The sequence below is a fragment of the Poecilia reticulata genome, chromosome 14 (assembly GCF_904066995.2).
Source record: "Poecilia reticulata chromosome 14, P_reticulata-male-v2, whole genome shotgun sequence".
Classification (NCBI taxonomy): Eukaryota; Metazoa; Chordata; class Actinopteri; order Cyprinodontiformes; family Poeciliidae; genus Poecilia; species Poecilia reticulata.
Genome location: NC_088843.1, coordinates 9,479,105 through 9,498,937, shown reverse-complemented (window position 1 = coordinate 9,498,937; position 19,833 = coordinate 9,479,105). Strand labels below are relative to the sequence as shown.

General features: G+C 38.1%; 3 protein-coding genes across 4 annotated transcripts; 2 read left to right on the top strand and 1 right to left on the bottom strand.

Moving 5' to 3' along the window:
- Positions 1-54: 54 nt before the first annotated feature.
- Positions 55-4,767, top strand: LOC103475427 (SH3 domain-containing kinase-binding protein 1). 2 transcript variants are annotated; one of them, XM_081615776.1, is made up of 7 exons: positions 55-1,330; positions 1,437-1,724; positions 1,820-1,915; positions 3,327-3,436; positions 3,528-3,736; positions 3,944-4,007; positions 4,104-4,767. In XM_081615776.1, exons 2-7 carry the CDS (start codon positions 1,691-1,693, stop codon positions 4,140-4,142), a joined length of 552 nt encoding a protein of 183 aa, XP_081471902.1. In that variant the 5' UTR covers positions 55-1,330; positions 1,437-1,690; the 3' UTR covers positions 4,143-4,767. The 2 variants fall into 2 exon arrangements, with proteins under 2 accessions (XP_081471902.1, XP_008425248.1); XM_008427026.3 differs by lacking the exon at positions 1,820-1,915 and having other exon boundaries at positions 1,437-1,581; positions 3,326-3,436.
- lipia (lipase, member Ia) lies at positions 4,763-12,186 on the bottom strand. Its single transcript, XM_008427024.2, has 11 exons — positions 12,069-12,186; positions 11,532-11,611; positions 8,077-8,456; positions 7,868-7,976; positions 7,402-7,503; positions 7,204-7,293; positions 6,950-7,117; positions 6,743-6,832; positions 5,393-5,501; positions 5,121-5,294; positions 4,763-5,003 (listed from the first exon to the last, which is right to left on the bottom strand). Exons 2-11 carry the CDS (start codon positions 11,587-11,589, stop codon positions 4,931-4,933), a joined length of 1,353 nt encoding a protein of 450 aa, XP_008425246.1. The 5' UTR covers positions 11,590-11,611; positions 12,069-12,186; the 3' UTR covers positions 4,763-4,930.
- A 109-nt stretch (positions 12,187-12,295) lies between these two features.
- On the top strand, positions 12,296-18,445 carry LOC103475428 (choline-phosphate cytidylyltransferase B-like). The gene is made up of 8 exons (XM_008427027.3): positions 12,296-14,793; positions 15,859-15,958; positions 16,244-16,360; positions 16,932-17,083; positions 17,210-17,288; positions 17,375-17,517; positions 17,608-17,796; positions 18,114-18,445. Exons 1-8 carry the CDS (start codon positions 14,692-14,694, stop codon positions 18,312-18,314), a joined length of 1,083 nt encoding a protein of 360 aa, XP_008425249.2. The 5' UTR covers positions 12,296-14,691; the 3' UTR covers positions 18,315-18,445.
- The last annotated feature ends 1,388 nt before the right edge of the window (positions 18,446-19,833 follow it).

Genomic DNA, 19,833 nt, shown 5'->3' with positions numbered 1-19,833 from the left:
AAATTTGTGATTTCTATATTAACCATTCAATTCAATTTACTTATAAAGTTTCCATTCACATCAAATATTGTTCAGGACAGCTTCATAAACAGATCCCATTTCTGTACAGTATTTTTCCAGACTAATATTGGACTTATTGGCACTGGCCAATAAGTACATACTGATGTAAAGTCATATCTGTGGCAGGAATCTAACTGCGCCTCGTCCTGATCTCAACATCTCTAACTGAAGGAAGATCTCGGCATGTATCCGGGTGTTGTGTGAGGATTTTGAGAGAACATTAGTAAACAGATGTCATCATACATATCAAGGAACACAGCAGAATAAGACAAAGTGAAGAAATTTCAAAACAATTCGGTTATAAGGCATTTTACCTCATAATGTGCCAATGTTTGTTAATCCATTGCATACAAACCCAAAAAATCAAAATCTTTGTGATGACGATTAAAAAGTTACATGAATTCATAGCTTCACAAGACGCTATCATTTAAGGTTGCTCACATTGGGTGATGCAATTGACCTAACTTTTTTGAGACAGTGAAGTGCAGCCTGCTTCCAAACATTATCAACATCATCAATGCGAGATGCTAATACAGCTGTGGAAACAATTAGGAGTCCGCTGCACTGAACCTTATTGAAAACCTGGTTATTCCACCAAACATTGATTTCTGAACTTTTCCTGAGTTAAAACACTAATATTGTTGTTTCTAAATGAATATGAATGTTTTCTTTGCATTATTTGAGGTCTGAAAGCACCGCGTCTTTTTTGTTATTTTGACCATTTCTCATTTTCTGCAGATAAATGCAACATTTTTGCTTGGGATTTCGGAGGCATGTTAGTTCATAAAATAAAAGAACAATTTTCATTTTACTCAAACACATACCTATAAAAAGTAAAATCGGAGAAACTGATCATTTTAGGTGGTCTCTTAATTTTTTCCAGAGCTGTATATCCAACCGTTCTTGTTAATTCTTTTGAATACGCTTTTTGCATTTCCCCGAAAAATAGAACTTCAGTTTCAGTTCATATTAAACCACATAACAAAATAGCCTCTTAAAATTTTTAGGGGAAAAAATTAGCGTCAGGATCTCTAGACTAAAATCTAATCATCACTGTTGATACTCTCTGGATAAGTCTCTCAGTCTGGGAGCCATTGCCCCCCGCGCCGCCCACCCCTTTTCCCTCCCCATCCCATGATATTTGTTGCCCTGCTCTAAACTTAGCTGTGACAGAACCACTCCTCATCACAACATGCATTGGGAGTACAAAAGATGGGATCAAGTTTCCTCAGATGCTGCTGCATATCAGTCGTGACGCAGTAAAAATAAGGTGAGTGTGTGCTCGGGGTTCTTCGTTGCTCTCGCTGACTGTTTAGCTCAATTAGTTTGAAATTCGTTTCTGCATTAAAGCCAACGTTTGTTACTCATCTGTTCAGCCTTGTGGTATGAGGAACAGCTGCTTCTACAGTCACACCGGCATTTAGATTCTACTACTCTGATGAACTAATGGTCCCAAATGGAGTTGTTGGCACTTTAGTGGACTGGGAAGAATTTCTACATCCAAGAAACATCAAACTTGACGTGAGGCTTCACTGATTTTTGCATGTTTCTTCTCTGCTCACTCGCTCTCGCCTGTCATTTGGAGATGTAGTCCAGCCATGCTTTTTTTCTGCTTGTGCTCAACTGTGATATGATGGGCAGCTATAACTCGGCGCTCATTCCTGGTAAGCCATGCAACTATGGACTGTGAAACTTGAAGTACTTTCTCTCTTTCTCTTCAAGTAGGATTTTGTTATTTGTCCTCTTGTTTCTCTCAAAGACGCAGAAGAGTTTGATTCCATTGTACGGTCGAGTCTGAACGAGCAGAGAGCTCCTGCTGCAGATGAGACGCTACAGTCAGAGCTCCGTTCTCTGGGAAGTATAAAATTAAGACAAGTGTTTGCGTTGTGCTGCAACGCCGCTCTCAAAACTTGGAGCCCTGTTTGAAAAGTGTGTGTGGTGTGTTTGTGTTCCCACTGTCCTTGGGATAAATTTAACTTTCCTGAGCCGCCTCATTCACACACAGACAGGCATTGCAGCTGAAGATATCTGCTTTGGCTCCTTACTTGTGACAAAGGCACTTACTGTCCCCCCAGTAACAGATGAGTTCGGTCACAGAGATTAATAACTTGACCAGAATCGAAATCCTCTTCGGTGACTTTATTGAAGACAAACTGGGCCAATGTCTCTTCAGTTTGGATTAAGTAAATATTAGTTGTCTTAAAGTGGTGCGAAAGGCTTTAAAATAAATCAATCTGAGCACAATGTTAGACATGAAATCCAACCTTTACTTTGAGTACAATTATTAGGTAAGGGAATAATCTCATAAGGAGTGTTTGAAACAAGTTTACTACACTTATTCACACCCCTGCTGGTAATACTGGTATCTAATGTTTTAAGCACATTTCACATGGTTATGTTTGTGATGGTAGGACAGGAGAAGCTTTTTCCTGTTACACCTCCTAAAATAAGGTGGCATTTACTGGTTTTATTACCTTTTTCTTTGCTTCTGCTCTATTATGGTGAGATTTTTTTTTCTTTAAAAATGCTGTCATACTGTTTCTCATCTTCCTGTGTGTCAGTGTGCTGAAAAATGCATGATATGAGGATCTAAATTGATTGTGTCCAAACTTTTTGCACTGCAAGTCCATCATTTCTAAGTTGAAAGTCATCAGCATCCATATATTTTTTTTTTCACAATTAAAAACACAAATTAATTCATTTTGAATTCTTTCCCTTTTTGCTGCTCTGTCATAAATCGATTAATAAAAATGTTATTGGATGTTTGTGGGCCAGCTTGTTATGACATTAAATGAAAGCAAGAAAACATGGCTAATGAAAGTGGTAATTATTATTGAATAAGCTTAAGCATCCTCCTGCATGGTGAAGTGAGTGAACAGCCTGCGTAGAGTCAGATGTGTTTTTGTGTAGTTCAGTCGCAGCTAGGTGGATCCTGCTGCGACATTCTTTTTTTTATCTTTCACATTTTGAAGAGTGGCTGAGAAAAAGTGATTCTCCATTGGATACATATATGTTTCCATCACATCTATGCTACGGGAATTGCTAGCGGTGCCAACAATTGTGATTTAGTTAAAAACATTGCTTTCATAGTGTATGATTCCAGCTGAAAGCAAGTATTCACAGTACAGGTTGGATTTTTTCATGTTCAGACTTCCTGTGGTATCAAATGTCACATTTATTTTAAAGCATTTTACACAGTCAGATGGGCAAATAATCATGGAAGCTGTAGTTTGTAGCAGAAACTCAAACTAGACTTTATTTACAGGTAACATTTATGATTGAGAAGGAAAGAAGAGAAAACCAAAGTGAAACAATGAATTCTTCAGCAAATGAAGAGAGCACTCAGGAAACAAATCAGAATTGTTCCCCCTTTCAAGTGAGTCTTAATGGGAAGCTGATTATTAATTACTGGTGGCACAGACCGGAAAATTAAGTGTAATTTTGATTTGGCGTTTTCTGTCCCGCAGGCTGCAGATAAAAATATGTCAAAGGAGTCTTTCTCCTCGCTGCTGCCGAAGGCTCTCTCTGCTGTGCTAAATCCAGCAGTGCCCCCAACCCTCAACTCAGATCCCCGACCAAGGAGCCCAGAGAAAAATATCAAGCCAAATGTGGAACAGCTGCAGGCCGAGTTAAAAGACCTCAGGGACCAGTTTGAACAGATGAAGAGTCGACACAAGTAGGACTAAACAATTTTTACAGGCATTTTGGCAATTCAGCCTCTTCAATTTACTTTAATTCAAATGTTACCTTAGCAGTTAGCAGTAGGCTTAAGTACTTCATTGTATTTCTTAAATAGTTAGATATCTTTATTGTCAAGTGCTCAGAACAACATACATTTTAACTGTTTGTGAACTTTTTATGTGAAACAAATCTTTTGTTTCAGCGAAGAAATTAAGCTGCTGATGAATGAGCTTGATGAGGAGAAGAGGATTCGCTTAACTTTACAGGTAGAAGTACATCTTAGTCTGTAGTTTCTTTAATGAAACTGAAATTAGGTTTGAAGTAATATCTAATATCTGTTGCTGTGTCTTTCTTTGATTAAGATGGAAATCCAGTGGATGAAGAAACACATGTCAAAATGAACAAGAAGGACTGGATCAAGGGCAAGGGTTTCTGTTGTTACTTAGGCTTTATGTATCTTTTTAAAGAAACTGGCCATGAAAATAATCTTTTTCGTGCTTTTTTAAAAGGAAAATGGACAGTTTATTATTTCTTTGCTAATGTAGGCAATGTTGTGATGTGAGGAAGGTGCTTCTTATATTTTTGTTTGTATCAAGAACAAATAAATGCATTCATTCAAACACAGAAAAATATTTTTGCCATCATTAGCTGAAACGGAGAAAGTAGTTAAACCAGAATAGATGGAAAAAAAGCAGGACTGAAATAGTCTTTCTGATGCGCTACCAGCAGCTTATCTGTCAGCCAATGTCAGTCAGTGGCATCTTAATACGAAGTTATAATCCTGGTGAAGCTATCAAAGGAAATGAAGAAACATTTTCTTAATATAAAATATAATTAAAAAAATATATAAATTAAGCTCAGAGGCCAGATATTTTTAGTGAGAAAATAAAAATGTATTTAGTTTTTTTTAAAAGTGAAACATGAATGTACTCCAGGTTTTCTTTATATAAAATATTTATACACACCCTATACAACTATGTACCATTTTTTCCTTTGAAACAAATACAGTTCTCAGAATGTGTCACATTTATTTATTTTTTATTTTTAGAAATTTTGAGTGACCAACTGGTGCCTTTTCATTTGGGATCCTTGTTAGTTTTCCAACCAGTCCTAAAGAACCTGAGGAACCAGAGGACTCTTCCTCATGAAAGTTCTTGATTCAGGTTTCAGCTCGATTTCAGGACGGCTTTTATTCACATGGAATCGGCCTGAATGTGAACTCTTTCTTATTTTCAAGAAGAATGTCGTAGCGACAAAGAGGCCTGCAAGATAAAAAGAAAAGAAAAAGAAGCTGCTGTGAATTTGGAGACAAAAGTAAAACATAATTTATTTTGAACGGACACAGTTAAAACGGTCTAAAATCTGTAAATGTTGCGCACTTCTTTTTGCGATTCAGGGGTGTGAAACGGATTCCCAGGATCCGAAGCTTGCAATTGGAATTACACCCCACTCCGCCGTAGTATTTGACAGAGACTGTTTTCACTGGGTGAATGTTTCTAGCAAACATAGCAAGTATTGCGTTCTCTTTGTCCTTCGTGAACTGGATTGCTTTACTGGTTAAAAAGAGAGAAAGAAACACACATATATATGAAGTTGTGAAGGAATACTTGACTTTTGGCAGCACAGGGAGTATGAAAAAAAGAGGCCTTACTGTTCAATGACTGCCACTGATTCCTTAGTACCGTCACTGATTTTAATATCCATGTATCCCTTCTGTTTCTTCTGATTCCAAATCGTCACATCCACTTTGTAGTTTGTCACTGAAAGAGCAGAATGTATTTATGCAAAATTATTTCAAATACTAAACTGCTTTTTTTTATTGTTGTCATTTTGCTATAGTACTCATATTATGGTTTATTTATTGTGGACAACATCTGTGGAGAGTGGAAACATACAATGTTGCTGTCAGAAAAGCAGTAATCTAGAAAATTTTGTTTAATTTGTTTCTGTTCTGTGTTGTGGAAAATGCAAAAAACTACATTTATTGCAGAAAATTCACACATCCTTTTGTGACTGTTGTTTTGCTGCTTTCAGCAATGTGCAGGAGCATTAAAATGTGTTTCTGCTGTTGACGAAAGTCTTTGTGCTACCACTAGGTGGGGTCGCAAACAAAATCATGCCTATTCAAATCAGATTTTTATAAGAGGGTGCATCTCAGTAAATTAGAATGCATTTGAAAAATCAAATGTTTATTCATTCCTTACAGAGGGATGTATTTAAAATGCTTATTTATTCCCAGTTTGATGGTTGTGGCTTAAAGAAAATCAAAATTTAGTTTCACAAGAATTTGAGTACAAAAGTGGTATAGCATGGTCTTTGTAATCATATGAAACACTGCTGGATTGAGGGTTGCCCAGCAAAAGGTAGGTCACCAAGGGTCATTGCTAAAGAAATTGCTTACAGAATTAAGTACACATGCAGGCTTGACAATGTAGTTTGGAAAAAATCAGACATTTGGTTTGTCAGAGTGTCTTCACCCTCAAATATTAAGAAACAATTACTTGTTGGAGGAGTGGGCTAAGGGAAAAAATGACTGGACTCTTAGTGACCCAGTCACTGTTTTAGTTGAAAGCAAATTTTGCATTTCATTTGTAAAACTATTCCAGAGTCTGGGAGTGAAGCGGAGAAGCACAATATCCAAGTTAGTTCAGGTCCTTTGTGAGGTTCCCACAGTCTGCGAGAATTTGGGGAGCCATAATCTCCTGGTATTGATTAATCAGTGAATCCAGCTCAGCCATTTACCAAGTTACTTTAGAGCATGTCACACTTCCGTCTACCGAGATGCTGATTTGAGAAAATAATTTTTTGATTAACTGTAACCTGGTTATAAAAACAAACTCAAATAAACATAACAAATATACCTCACTCTATTATCCATTTTTGCTAAAAAGCATTTTTCTGTGACATTCTAATGTACTTAGATGCACCCTTTTCACATATATATAAGATAAAGCATCGTTTTCCATCACTAGTTATTCTGCTAAATACTAAAATTACTTACAGCAATATGGAGAGCGTGAGTTTGTCTTGAAGTAGAACTTTGTTTGGTTCGGTTGATTGAGGACGTCCTTCCACTGTGTAACATCGTAGCCTGATTTGAGTACAAACATATGCATCAGTCCAAATGTTAAGCACGATGTACACACACTTTTGTGTACCAGTACAGCAGTAGAACATAGGTAGTAAGTTCATCAATAAAACCACCCACCAAAGATAGGACAACCAGCTTCACCAAAGCGCTCACAGCTCGTGCATTTTCCATCCAGGAAATCTTCATAGGAGGAACAGGGGAATGCTTGACTGGGGCATGAATCATTTATAGTGTCCATGAAAAGGAACACAGCCCTCTGGTGGTCACATTTGAAGTAGCCACCGGCTGTTTAAGGGTTAATGAAGGGAAATATTGTCATAATCACAGGTCACTGTACAGCAGCACATGTTGGCCAGTCCCTCAAACCTTACGTGATAGCAAAGTCTTCGGACAGCCAGGCTGGTCTGTTCCTCCGTTAGGATAGAAATCAATGTGGCCCAATGGTGCCCTGTAGCCCAGAACTGAAAACCAGTAGGACATATAACACACATAAACATCTCTATAAAGATACATTTGAAGAAAAAAAAAACATCACTTAAGATTTTAAAGCAACAATTAAACCGGCTGACAGTCGATGTCTGTGTGCAGCGCGTCGACAAACTGAGCGTCTGTCGGGTCCAGTCGATGTTCTGGAGGTTTGTCAGTGAACGAAGGTCCGGCAGGATCAAGAGCTGCAAAGGTCACATCAGTACAAACCAGACAGAAAATAGTTTAGAGGTATATGTACAGAATATGTACAGCATATTGCACCAAAACAGGCTGTACCATTGTCGTACAGGTTCTTCTTCAGAAACACATGCATACTATGAATCTATCTATCCGTACTTCAGTCTAAAGGCTTGAGATTCTGAAAAACATGCATTAAAGATTACCTACAGAAGGGAATTTACCTATCTCATTCATTTAGTTGTTAAATCTCAGTTGGTGCAACATTTCAGATTGTTTGCAGGTTTTGTTTCCACTTCATCTTGGTTCGTGTTTATCTCACCCTCAATCAAACTGACATAAAATCATGTCCTGACATGTAAAACTTGCCTGTTATTCTTCCGATTGCACTGTTCAGTTTTGCTCCCACAAAACCGGAAATGTGGGCTCCAAGACTGACTCCAATCAAGTGAATTGAACTTAGAGAAGCACCGTGGTCCTGAAACAGAGTTTTTTAAAAAGTTCAACAAAGCTGTCAAGGATGTTGATCTCTCCAGGCACAGCAGATTTGGTTATAGAGGATCAGAGACACTTTGTACCTGCATTATTTTAATGAAAGCTGTGAGGTTGTCTGCCACTTTGTATGTTTTCTCAACCACCTTAAAATAATTAACATTAGTAGCTCCACGGTTCCAGTCCACTACCACAACATTCATGTCTTGCCTGTCCAACAGCCACTTTGTGAAGTTGCTCAACCACACTGGGGGAGATCCCGAGGGCCGATAGCCGTGGATGATGAAGGTGGTGGGGTTGGACATGTTAAACTCGGGATGCTCTTCCAGCTTGGTGTGGGACAGGACGACACCACAGTTGACATCGTGCCTGGTGTAAAGCAGCAGCTTGATTTTGAGACTTGTGCCAATGATGGCATGAGTAATGTCTAGATCTGTGAATTTCCCACATCTTTGGTCTGGGGATCCTAGTAAAAACAAGCAAAGAAAAAAATGAAAGAAGATAAGATTTTATTTCAGGACATTGTGATATGTTTGATTGTATGACGCTTAGTATTTAGCTACTTTGTAGCTGATGCATGACGCTTGGTATTTAGCTACTTTGTAGCTGATGCATGACGCTTGGTATTTAGCTACTTTGTAGCTGATGCATGACGCTTGGTATTTAGCTACTTTGTAGCTGATGTATGACGCTTGGTATTTAGCTACTTTGTAGCTGATGCATGACGCTTGGTATTTAGCTACTTTGTAGCTGATGCATGACGCTTGGTATTTAGCTACTTTGTAGCTGATGCATGACGCTTGGTATTTAGCTACTTTGTAGCTGATGCATGACGCTTGGTATTTAGCTACTTTGTAGCTGATGCATGACGCTTGGTATTTAGCTACTTTGTAGCTGATGCATGACGCTTGGTATTTAGCTACTTTGTAGCTGATGCATGACGCTTGGTATTTAGCTACTTTGTAGCTGATGCATGACGCTTGGTATTTAGCTACTTTGTAGCTGATGTATGACGCTTGGTATTTAGCTACTTTGTAGCTGATGCATGACGCTTGGTATTTAGCTACTTTGTAGCTGATGCATGACGCTTGGTATTTAGCTACTTTGTAGCTGATGCATGACGCTTGGTATTTAGCTACTTTGTAGCTGATGCATGACGCTTGGTATTTAGCTACTTTGTAGCTGATGCATGACGCTTGGTATTTAGCTACTTTGTAGCTGATGCATGACGCTTGGTATTTAGCTACTTTGTAGCTGATGCATGACGCTTGGTATTTAGCTACTTTGTAGCTGATGCATGACGCTTGGTATTTAGCTACTTTGTAGCTGATGCATGACGCTTGGTATTTAGCTACTTTGTAGCTGATGCATGACGCTTGGTATTTAGCTACTTTGTAGCTGATGCATGACGCTTGGTATTTAGCTACTTTGTAGCTGATGCATGACGCTTGATATTTAGCTACTTTGTAGCTGATGTATGACGCTTGGTATTTAGCTACTTAGTAGGGTGATTCTCCGAATTCGGTGCCTTTTGGGGTCTATGGTTACTTAAAAATATACCACAAAAAATTGTGTTTTTGAACACTGCATCTATTGAAGGACTCTTTGAACCTCCAAGAAAATATGTCTCCCCACCTTATGCATGAAATCCCAAATATTAATACGAATTTCTTTGCTGCTCAGGTTGCTTTAAATTCAACCCCGTAACGGGACATTTTCATTCCTCTATCAGTATAACTGCGTAACAAAATTAAATTAATTTTTCCAGTTCCTTTGAGATCACCTGTCCCTTGATTAAAATATCTATTTGTAAGTATATTTTATTTGTTTCTGAATCATAATAATTAGACTGATAAGTAGAGTATGGCAACTTGATGTAAAAGCGCTTCCCGCAATAAAACTGCTGTTTATGTAATGTTACGGGGTTGAAGATTTTCACTAAAAGTTGCCATCAGCTAGTGTATGGAGCAACATATGATATAATGAAAACAAATAAATAATGTGTTTCAAAGACCATTCTTTACTTTTTCCCAAACAACAATAAATATCATTTACGTGCGTAACAGGGATGAAAGGTTGAGCTTGATGATGGTGATATTTGGGTAAAAAAAATAACCAAATATAGGTCAGAAACTTTCCTAACACTTAAATCTCTTTACAGTATGAGCAGGAAGAAACTTTAGTGATGTCACTTCCAGGGTGCTGAGGAAACTGGACTGAACCATTTTTTATAAAAAGGAGGAATTAGTATGCTGTTACGGGGTTGAATAAAACTTGAGGGACAGGATTAAAAAGTGCTATTTTATATATAATTCATGTAGTTTTTCTCATGTTTCTTTTATTTAGGTTAAAATATACCTAAAAATGTTCATAATGGTCCAAAAACTTGCAGTTACTGGCTATTTTTATTTGTTTTATATTCATTGAAAAATGAACATTGGCCAGTAGGGACATGCTCATTTGGCTGACCTTTACACTTCAACAACCCATACAATTTTTAAAAACATGATTTTTAAAATATATTTGCATGTTATATTACCAAGACACATCGATATTTACATTTCTTGATTTTCTCAAAATAAATTAGTTTGCATTATATGAAAATCTTTGAGATAAACCTGTGGGACACAAAAGGCACCGAATTAGGAGAATCACCCACTAGCTGGTGACGCTTAGAATTTAGCTACTTTGTAGCTGATGTATGATGCTCCACATTGTGGTGGCAGGGTCAAAGATTTATTTTTAGCAGAGTCCAGGAAGCTGGTTAGAAATGTTGGATGCTACAGATTTGCGACTGGACTAGAGGTACTTCTTTCAGCAGCAGAACAAGACAATCATATAATGAAGGATACAAATGCATGTCACAATTTTCTGATTTTTTATAGTAAAAATTCTGTCATACATCTCTGCTTCTTTTTCACATGTATTTACTACTCTGTATTTGGTTATCAAGCAACGTCACAATAGAATACACAAACATGTGTAGTTGCAATGTGAACAGGTGACAACAACCCAAGAAGTGTGAATATATTAATTTTAAATTTTGCTGCAGGCATAAATACTTCTGCCTCAGGACAAATAGCCCTGGACTGCAACACAATGACAGCATCAGACTCAACACACTGACAGAGCAAAGTGCATAAAAGTAAAGCCGTGGGAGAGATCTTACAGATTCCACTAGAAGTGATTAAAATGTTGATGTTTGTGGTTTTCTAGTTGGCCTTTGCAAATGAACTTGCCTCTTTTTATTTGCTGAGACAGAACAGTTGGGAACTTTTAGTCACATCGTCAGCTATCTTGCGCAACAGTAGTACGACTCTTTTTTTATGCAATTCCCCGGAAAGAGAGCTGTATAACCACAAATCAAGGCCATTGCAATAAGAAGGCACGTTTTTCTCAAGAAATCTCAGTGCCACAACTGTGGCTGGTCTGTAGTAACTTGTGATACACTTAAGGTCAAAAATCAGCATGTGTGTGGTTTTGTGTTTAAATATCATCCACAGTCCTATGATAATCATTTTTGTGTCATGTTGCATACTACCTTTGCATAGGTGAACTGTTATCAGCAGGAAAGGTGTCAGACAAGACCACAGAAACATGTTGAGCTGCAGCAGGTGAAATCTAGAAAGATAGAGACATTGATATTAAGATAATCTGATATAAACTATTTCAGCATAACCGGGTATTTAATGTATCATAAAACCACAGCTGTTGTTTAAGTGATTGTTTTATCCTCTCAGACAGATACAGAGGGAAGGCAAGAGCTGCCTCTCTTATCTAACTACTCCTTCATGTAACTAAAGCAAGGACAGGAACATAAAATCTATTACTTATTTACAGTGGGAGTGCAGCTTAGGCAACCTAAGGATAAAGAAATCAGTTTAATTAACGGTCTCCACCCACAGTGATCATCACAGCCAATGACAGCTGAAACTGACAGCTTCAGTTTCTCCTGCCTGATTTGCCTGGCTTTTAAAGCTCTGGTTTTCTCACCAACAACTGACACCACATATTTAGTGACTATTCCCTGCTCTCACTAGATTCAGTCCTGATGGGAAGTGTTGTTCTTAAGCCTTACCTTCAGCTGTGGTGTTCTCTGGAGAGCTGTGTCAAAGGTTCAGAGCGCTGCTCTGTTTTGATCTCCATATATTTACTCCAGGAAGTGAGAGGTGGAACAGTAGAGCAATATTCCCGCCTGGCAACTTGTCTTTGTGAGATAACCACACCCCTTTCTGAGGGCTATTATGCTTAAAGGTGAAAAAAATACCTATGAAGTCAATCTTGGTTTAAACTGGTTCTGTGAGTAGTTTTGTAGGATTTTTATCTAAAATGATATGAAGCCGCTCAAAGAAAAAAAACGGTAAACAGCATAAAATGCATTTAAAAAACACATTTTATACAAAGCCAAAAATGAAACTGAAAATTATAGGGGCTTTCCAAAAGGCAGAACTTCACTATACCAATATTATACTGTATTTAATTAATGTAAGAATTGTCTCACAATTTGCTACAGCACAGGCAATTACTTGCTTGAAAAACTGAATGACGCGTTTAAGGTGTGCCAATCCTTTCCTTGTCCTTCAGAAGCAATGATTTAATGTGAGACAGCAAAAATGATTCACTTATGAATGGCACACTTGGTAATGTACCACTTCTTTACCCACCCACGTTCAAAACCTAACACGTACATTATTTCCAACATGTGTTGTGGTGTTAGTATTTGTAGTTTCCCTGCTTTACAAATTCTTTAAGGATTCCTGTTTTTCTTGAAAATCTCCCTTTGGAAATCCCCTAGCCTATGGTTGTTTCTAAGCACACATCCCACTCATTTCTTTGAAATGGATGAGTTACAAGACGGATTTATGAGCAGGTCCCAGTAGGGAAGTGGTAGCAACACCAGACATGCCAAACACCAGCTACCAGTTGAATGACTTGTCACTATAGATCACAAGACTATACAAATAAAGACGTGCCCCAGCTGAATTGATATGACTCTACACCAAACATGGATGCTTGGGACTTTATTATATCAACAATACACTGAGAGCATTCATGGAGACCATGGATAAATGCAGATGTTCAATGAAACTGGGGCCGATTTCGCAGAGCACCCCTACTACTGACACAACCAGCTGTTCAAAAGAAAAGATAGAACCCACTAATATCAAGACTAGAAAGTTCTACGATACGGACAAAAGGTTTCACCCAAATTCCAGAATCATAAACCTGCAGAAGGAGGAAGTCCAAAAACGAGTGAGTGCATCAGGTTGATGAACTGCTGCATGAATGTCTTAGGAAGGAGAAATTCAGAGTGCAAGAAAAATAAGTAGGAGGGACTTTAGCATGTGGCTCTATGTTGTGTGCAACACTGAAAGATTGACAAAGTGTTGAGTAGTGCTACCAGTGGTTGTAAGAGTCCTGGGGATAAATGCTGAGTGTAAGAACCTGGCAGGTAGGCAAAGCGATTACTAAGCACAGGAATATCTATGTTGAGTATAGGCTGGAGGTCTTCCACTCAAAGTGTAAGATGTTGCCATAATTGGTGGCGAATGACAGAGATAAAACCTGTTGGGACTTCCAGAACCAGAAGTCTGCAAACTGGATCTTGCATTTGTAAACAAAGTAGGAAAAAGGGCAGGAAGTATTCTCAAGGAACATTAAAAGCTTGAGAAATTCCAAGAGCTGAAAGAGAACATGAATGAGGTTATAGAAAAGCAACAGTGTAAACAGTGTTTATTGAAGGACTCAGAACTTTGATCCCTGAAAAGGGAAAGTAGCTTCATAAGAAACCGGAGGCTCATAGACTCTGCAACATCCTCAAGCTCCAGGTCTGTAGAGGACCCAACCTTGTAACTAAACCAACCTGGACAAGGCGAATAGAGAGAAAAAAAAATCTAAAAACGCCTGACAGGTTTGTTGAATAATTGCTCTTGTATTTAATTTCACCCATCTGTGCTCTGACCAGCTAGAATATGTATTCAACATCATTTGAAAGGTTAACCTACCATCACACATAGTACTTTGCATGTGGACAAAAAGTTCAGTTTCAGCCTTATCTGACCAGAGCATCTCATCATATTATGCATGAATTATTGGTACTGGTTGGTGAGACTGAACATTGTTTTATTACTTTAAACTTCTCTGCACCTTAATTTCCAACCTTTCTGGTGTGTCCCTTATGAAGAACATTTGCTTTAAACTGAGACTAAAATAAAAAGGGGACTTTGGAAGGCAAATACTGTCATATTCAATAAATTACAAAGGTTCATTTACAACAGTAACTCAATTCACTAAGTAAAACATGCTACTATTGATTAAAATATTAATTCTACTGCACACTTATGCATTTTTTTGCTGGCCCTCAAATGTGGAAAAGATTCTAAGACTTTAACTTTTGCAAGGAATGCATTACCCAGATACTAAAATGTCTTAAACAGCTAGTACAAAGTGACACTAACAGGGAAAGAAAAAACTTTCTGTCAGAGGAAGACGTGTCTGTATTGATCGCAAGCGCACTCTACATTTCCGAACACCTTCAGCAGAGTGGCATGAACTTTGCTCACTCGGTTCTCTCGTCATCGGGGTCAGGCAGACAGATGGGATGTAAACTTAAAAAGACACACAGGCTCAGAAATCTCCCATGTTGACTAGTCAGACCGGCAGAGAGGAGCAGCAGGTGAATTCACAGCAGAAGATCAGCAATGGCTAGAAGGAGACGAGGCCGAAGCAGCAACAACAACCAGCACAGGGAGACTCCACAGAACCGCAGAGGAGGAGGAGGAGGAGGAGGAGGCCCACGCAAGGTAGATTTAGTCATGAAATCAAACTTTTTTTATGCCTGACAACTAAAAATGACCAATGTTCATGTGGAAAAATAATAATAATAATAATAAAAAAAAAAAAAAAAAATATATATATATATATATATATATATATATATATATATATATATATATATATATATATATATATATATATATATATGCCAGACTGGCGGCCAGTCCAGGGTGACCCCGCCTCTCGCCCGGAACGTTAGCTGGAGATAGGCACCAGCACCTCCCGACCCCAATAAGGGACAAGGGTGTAAAGAAAATGGATGGACATATATATATATGTATGTATATATATATATATATATATATATATATATATATATATATATATATATATATATATATGCATGCAGACATATGTGTTGCTATTTGACTTGAAATTTTACTTTGAATAAAATACCGTAGCCACAATAACTTTAAAGGAATGTGAAACAAATAATTGAAATAAACTGGTGAAGTTACCATTTTAATTTGTCACGTTTTATTGTTGTCAGAAAAGTCCTTGCATGCATGTATTTTTGTGTTCTATAATATAAAATTTGAGGATTTATCTAGCACGTGTGGAAACATGGGTATACTGACTCTACACCCAGTACATTTGAACCAGAGCAGAGGTTCAAAGTGTGTCTTACATCACAGCTGATAAAGGTGTGTATGTGTGTACCTGCTCACAACACAAAGTTCAGGCCGGACAGAAACAGGGAGTAGAAATTTGTTGCTTCGGGAGAGAGATTGAGGACTGTCTTGGAGATACTATAAAAGTTTATCTGGATTTAAATTTTCGGTTTTTTTACGTCAGCTGTAGAGGCAAGTCCTAACCTGCCAGTTTGCAGAACATTTTCTGTCCCTTTTTTGCCCCTTAACTCTGTCTTTTTCATAATAACTGCTCCTTTTACTCCTCCTTCCTATTCCAGATGGGCATGCTTGAGACTTAGAAAATGCATGTTTGGTATGACGAGCAGCAAGATATAGAGCAACTACTATCTAAAGCAATGAGCATTTATATCATATTTCATATCATCTCTGTGTCCTCAGGCTCTGCGGGAACCAGCACCGTTTGCAAGACAAACTGGTTATGAGACAGAGATCCCACATGAAAAGCTGACTATTGCTCAAGCACGGAGAGGAACCCCAGGTTAGATTTGTATGTTTGTTGAAAACTGATGTCTTCAAACCAAAATTCAAGCGGCACTTGATAGTGGAAACAAGACGTAAGGGAAAGCAACAAACTATTTAATGCCGTAATTTTATTGATTTACAAATCTAGATATGGATGTCAGTATCAGTATCATCTAACTGTGCTGCAACAATTTATCATGATATATGAGTGTAACAGAAAAAAAAAGAGAAAGTCTGAAAGTTTGATCTCAGTTTCTGCTCACAATGTGAAGGTTCATGTCTCCATGTTGCTTTTTTGCAGCTCAACGGCCGGTGAGAGTGTATGCTGATGGCATCTTTGATCTCTTCCATTCGGGACACGCTCGGGCCCTGATGCAAGCCAAAAATGTTTTCCCAAACACTTACCTGATAGTTGGAGGTGAAGACTAGGATTTTATTTGGAGGATATAAAATGTACCTCTTAAAGGTTTTTATATTCGCACATTTACAATCTAAGACATTAGGGTATTTTATTGGGATTTTATGTGATAGACTTACACGAAGGAGTGCATAATTGTGAAATGGAAGAAATATTGGACACCTAATTGTAGGTTTCATCCACTCAATTAACACTCTACCAGATTTGCACATATAAAATTGTCACTCAGTGATTCTTGCAACATTAACTTTTTGTTTGTTTGGATGGAAACTATTCTGAACAGCAGTTTTCCATGATATGTTCAGAAATTTGGATATTGTTAAACACTTCATGGAGTTTTTTAAACATGAAACATGTCTATTTCATAATTAGGCTCCTTCTTATGTTGACCTTTCACTTCAAAATCCCAGGAAAATACATCAAAGTATTTTATGTTATTTGTTTTCAACATAAATCCCAATCTAAAGAAATGAAGCTTAGTTAAATTTCCAATTATTAATTTATTTTAACACCAGTTTATATCTTTGCAGTTTTAATGTAAGGCACTAAATGTATTTCTTTTTGTGACTAGTGTGCAGTGACGAACTCACCCACAAGCTGAAAGGCTACACTGTAATGACAGAGGACGAGCGCTACGAAGCACTCAGGCACTGTCGTTACGTTGACGAGGTGGTGCGAGATGCTCCTTGGACACTTACCCCAGAGTTCCTCAAGAAACACAAGGTCAAAGTTTGTGCTGTGGCAGGGAATGCTATTATAGTATCAGACAGTCGCACAGAAATACACCAAGTCATATCATAAAGATATATGTGCTTAAATAGTCCAAACACTCCCTTCTTCCACTGATAGATTGACTTTGTGGCCCATGATGACATTCCTTACACATCTGCTGGGTCAGAGGACGTTTACAAGGACATCAAGGAAGCAGGTAGAAAGAAATCAATGCAATCGTTGCAAGTTGTGCAGTTACTTTTGTCACTGAACTGAAATACAGAATTTACTTTTTCATATCAGGAATGTTTGTGGCCACTCAGAGGACAGACGGTATCTCCACCTCTGATGTGATCACCCGAATTGTCCGGGACTATGACATCTACGTCCGCCGCAACCTGCAGAGAGGATACACAGCCCGTGAACTCAACGTGGGGTTTATTAAGGTAAAAAACATAAAAATAAAAATCTTTCACATTAGATTTTATGGCAATACCATAAAAAAAAAATGAACACAAGTTTTTCTTTCTTGGCAGGAGAATAAGTATCGTCTTCAGAATCAGGTGGATAAGATGAAAGAGACTGTGCGAACGGTGGAGGAAAAGTCAAAGCACTTTGTGAACAGGGTGGAGGAGAAGAGCCAGGACCTGATCCACAAATGGGAGGAGAAGTCACGGGAATTCATTGGCAACTTCCTGGAGCTTTTTGGACCTGATAGTACATGGGTACGTTTTCTGTGTTTTAGATCAAAAGTCACACAAAATGTCTGGGGAGAAAATATCTGGTGTTGCAAAAGATTTAGGCACATTCCTGACTTCTGAGGTAAACTTGGTTTCATTTGAAATTCAGACTCTAAGAAAAGTACGGGCTCTCAAAATCAAGCAGCCGTGTTAGGTTGATAAAAAAAAAAAATTAATTACAAGAGATAATAGCTCAACACAATCAAGTTCCGCTGGGGTCTAAAGATAAACACTAATGTCCTCTGAAATGCAGATTAACATCTTAAAGAGGAAAAAATGAATTCTGTTTTTTCCTCTTTTAGCATGCCATCCAGGAGCGCAGCGGCCGCATGCTCCAGGCCCTGTCACCCTACTCCTCGCCCCGCGGGTCGCCCAGCAGCAGTCCGACCAGAAGACGTTCAGTTTCACCTGACTCACTCCCGTCCTCTGCCTCACCTCCTTCCTCTCCATCTTCCCCCAAAAAGAGGAACCGCTCTTCTATCAAAGCGGCCTCTGGATATTAGTTATTATTCTGGGACACACTGTGTCTCAAATGTGGAATGTGTACAGATCGAGTCCCTTAATTTATTATAAGTGTGCTAAATTGCAAGTGAGATATCATATTGTACATAATAAAAAAACCAAACCAAAAGGCCATTTTTTGCCTACCTGGATTTATTTGCCTTATGTCATTAATCTTTGATGTTTACTAGTGACTTAAAGGAGGGATATTATGTAAAATTTACTTTTTTGAGTTTTATATCATGTTATAATGTTACTCCGTCATCATAAACATACCTGAATTTAATTCTTCCATGCATATTTGAGAAATCTCTACTGTGGCAGCCATTCGGGGGTGCTTAAACGCTTGCTCATACAAAGCCATTTCCACAAAACTCTTCCTTGGAACTGAGCTTCGACTCACAAGAGCACCCCCCTCCTTCATGCCTTCCCCACACAGCTCCACCAGGCCTCTAGCTGCTGGCCTTATCATATGAGCTATTTCTCAGTCCAAGGCTTCTAAGAACTGTTGAAAATAGCTTAAAGGAACATTGTTGTGATGCCGTGCTGAAGGCAGAGCATCAGAAAGAGTGAGCTTCTTAAACAGATAGGCCAATTTCAATGCAGCAAGTCAAATTTGTGTTTACTATATTGATATATTTTCATAACAATTTATGGCAACAGTTACTTGATGATGCTTTAAAATGGCACCATGTGTCTGGAAAATATATGATATCCTCTTCCTTGGAAAGCTCTTGCAAGTTTTTTAAATAGAATTGACATTTTGACAATTTGCAGTGTTAAAAATACATGTATTCTTCATCTTCTTTTCATTATTATTATTAAATTGTTTGCTTGCAACTCAATGGGTTCAGTTCAAAGTGGCAGTATTATGTAAATCAACTTTTTTTAGCCTTACATCATGTTGTTATTCCCTCATTACAATCATACCTGGAGTGCTGCCTTGATTCTTTCATGCATGCGTCCAATCGTCCGCCTCGCAGAGCACCCCTCCCAAAACTCCTCCATCCTGCTCCTTCAGACTTGCCAGCAGCAATTAGGAAACACCTGATAGAACCTTCTGAACTCATTAAAGCAGCTACTTTTTTGTGAAAAGCTGGCAAAAACGTTGCTAAAGGGTTAATAGAGGGCGCTGTTGTGATGACTTTCTGAACTAGAAATTTCAGAAGGAGCAGAAGTTTTTAAAGTGACAAAGACCCAAATTCAAGGCGTCACATTTGATATATATAAAATTCTTTAACAACTGAAGTTGACATAGTTACTTGATTGTGCTATAAGCTGGCACTATGTGCCTGGAAAAGACATGAAACTGCTCCTTTGAACGTTTACTGCAACCACCTGCTGGCCATAAGATAGAATGCAGCTTTTACCTTTTTACATTAGCCACATTTTTTGTCTCACATAACAAAAAATAGGTTAAAATTGGAATAAACCTCCTTTGGAAGTCCCAGATACTACAGCAATGACTAAGTTTTAGGTGTTTAGGTGTGGTTAAATATTAAACCTGGCATTACGTTCCAA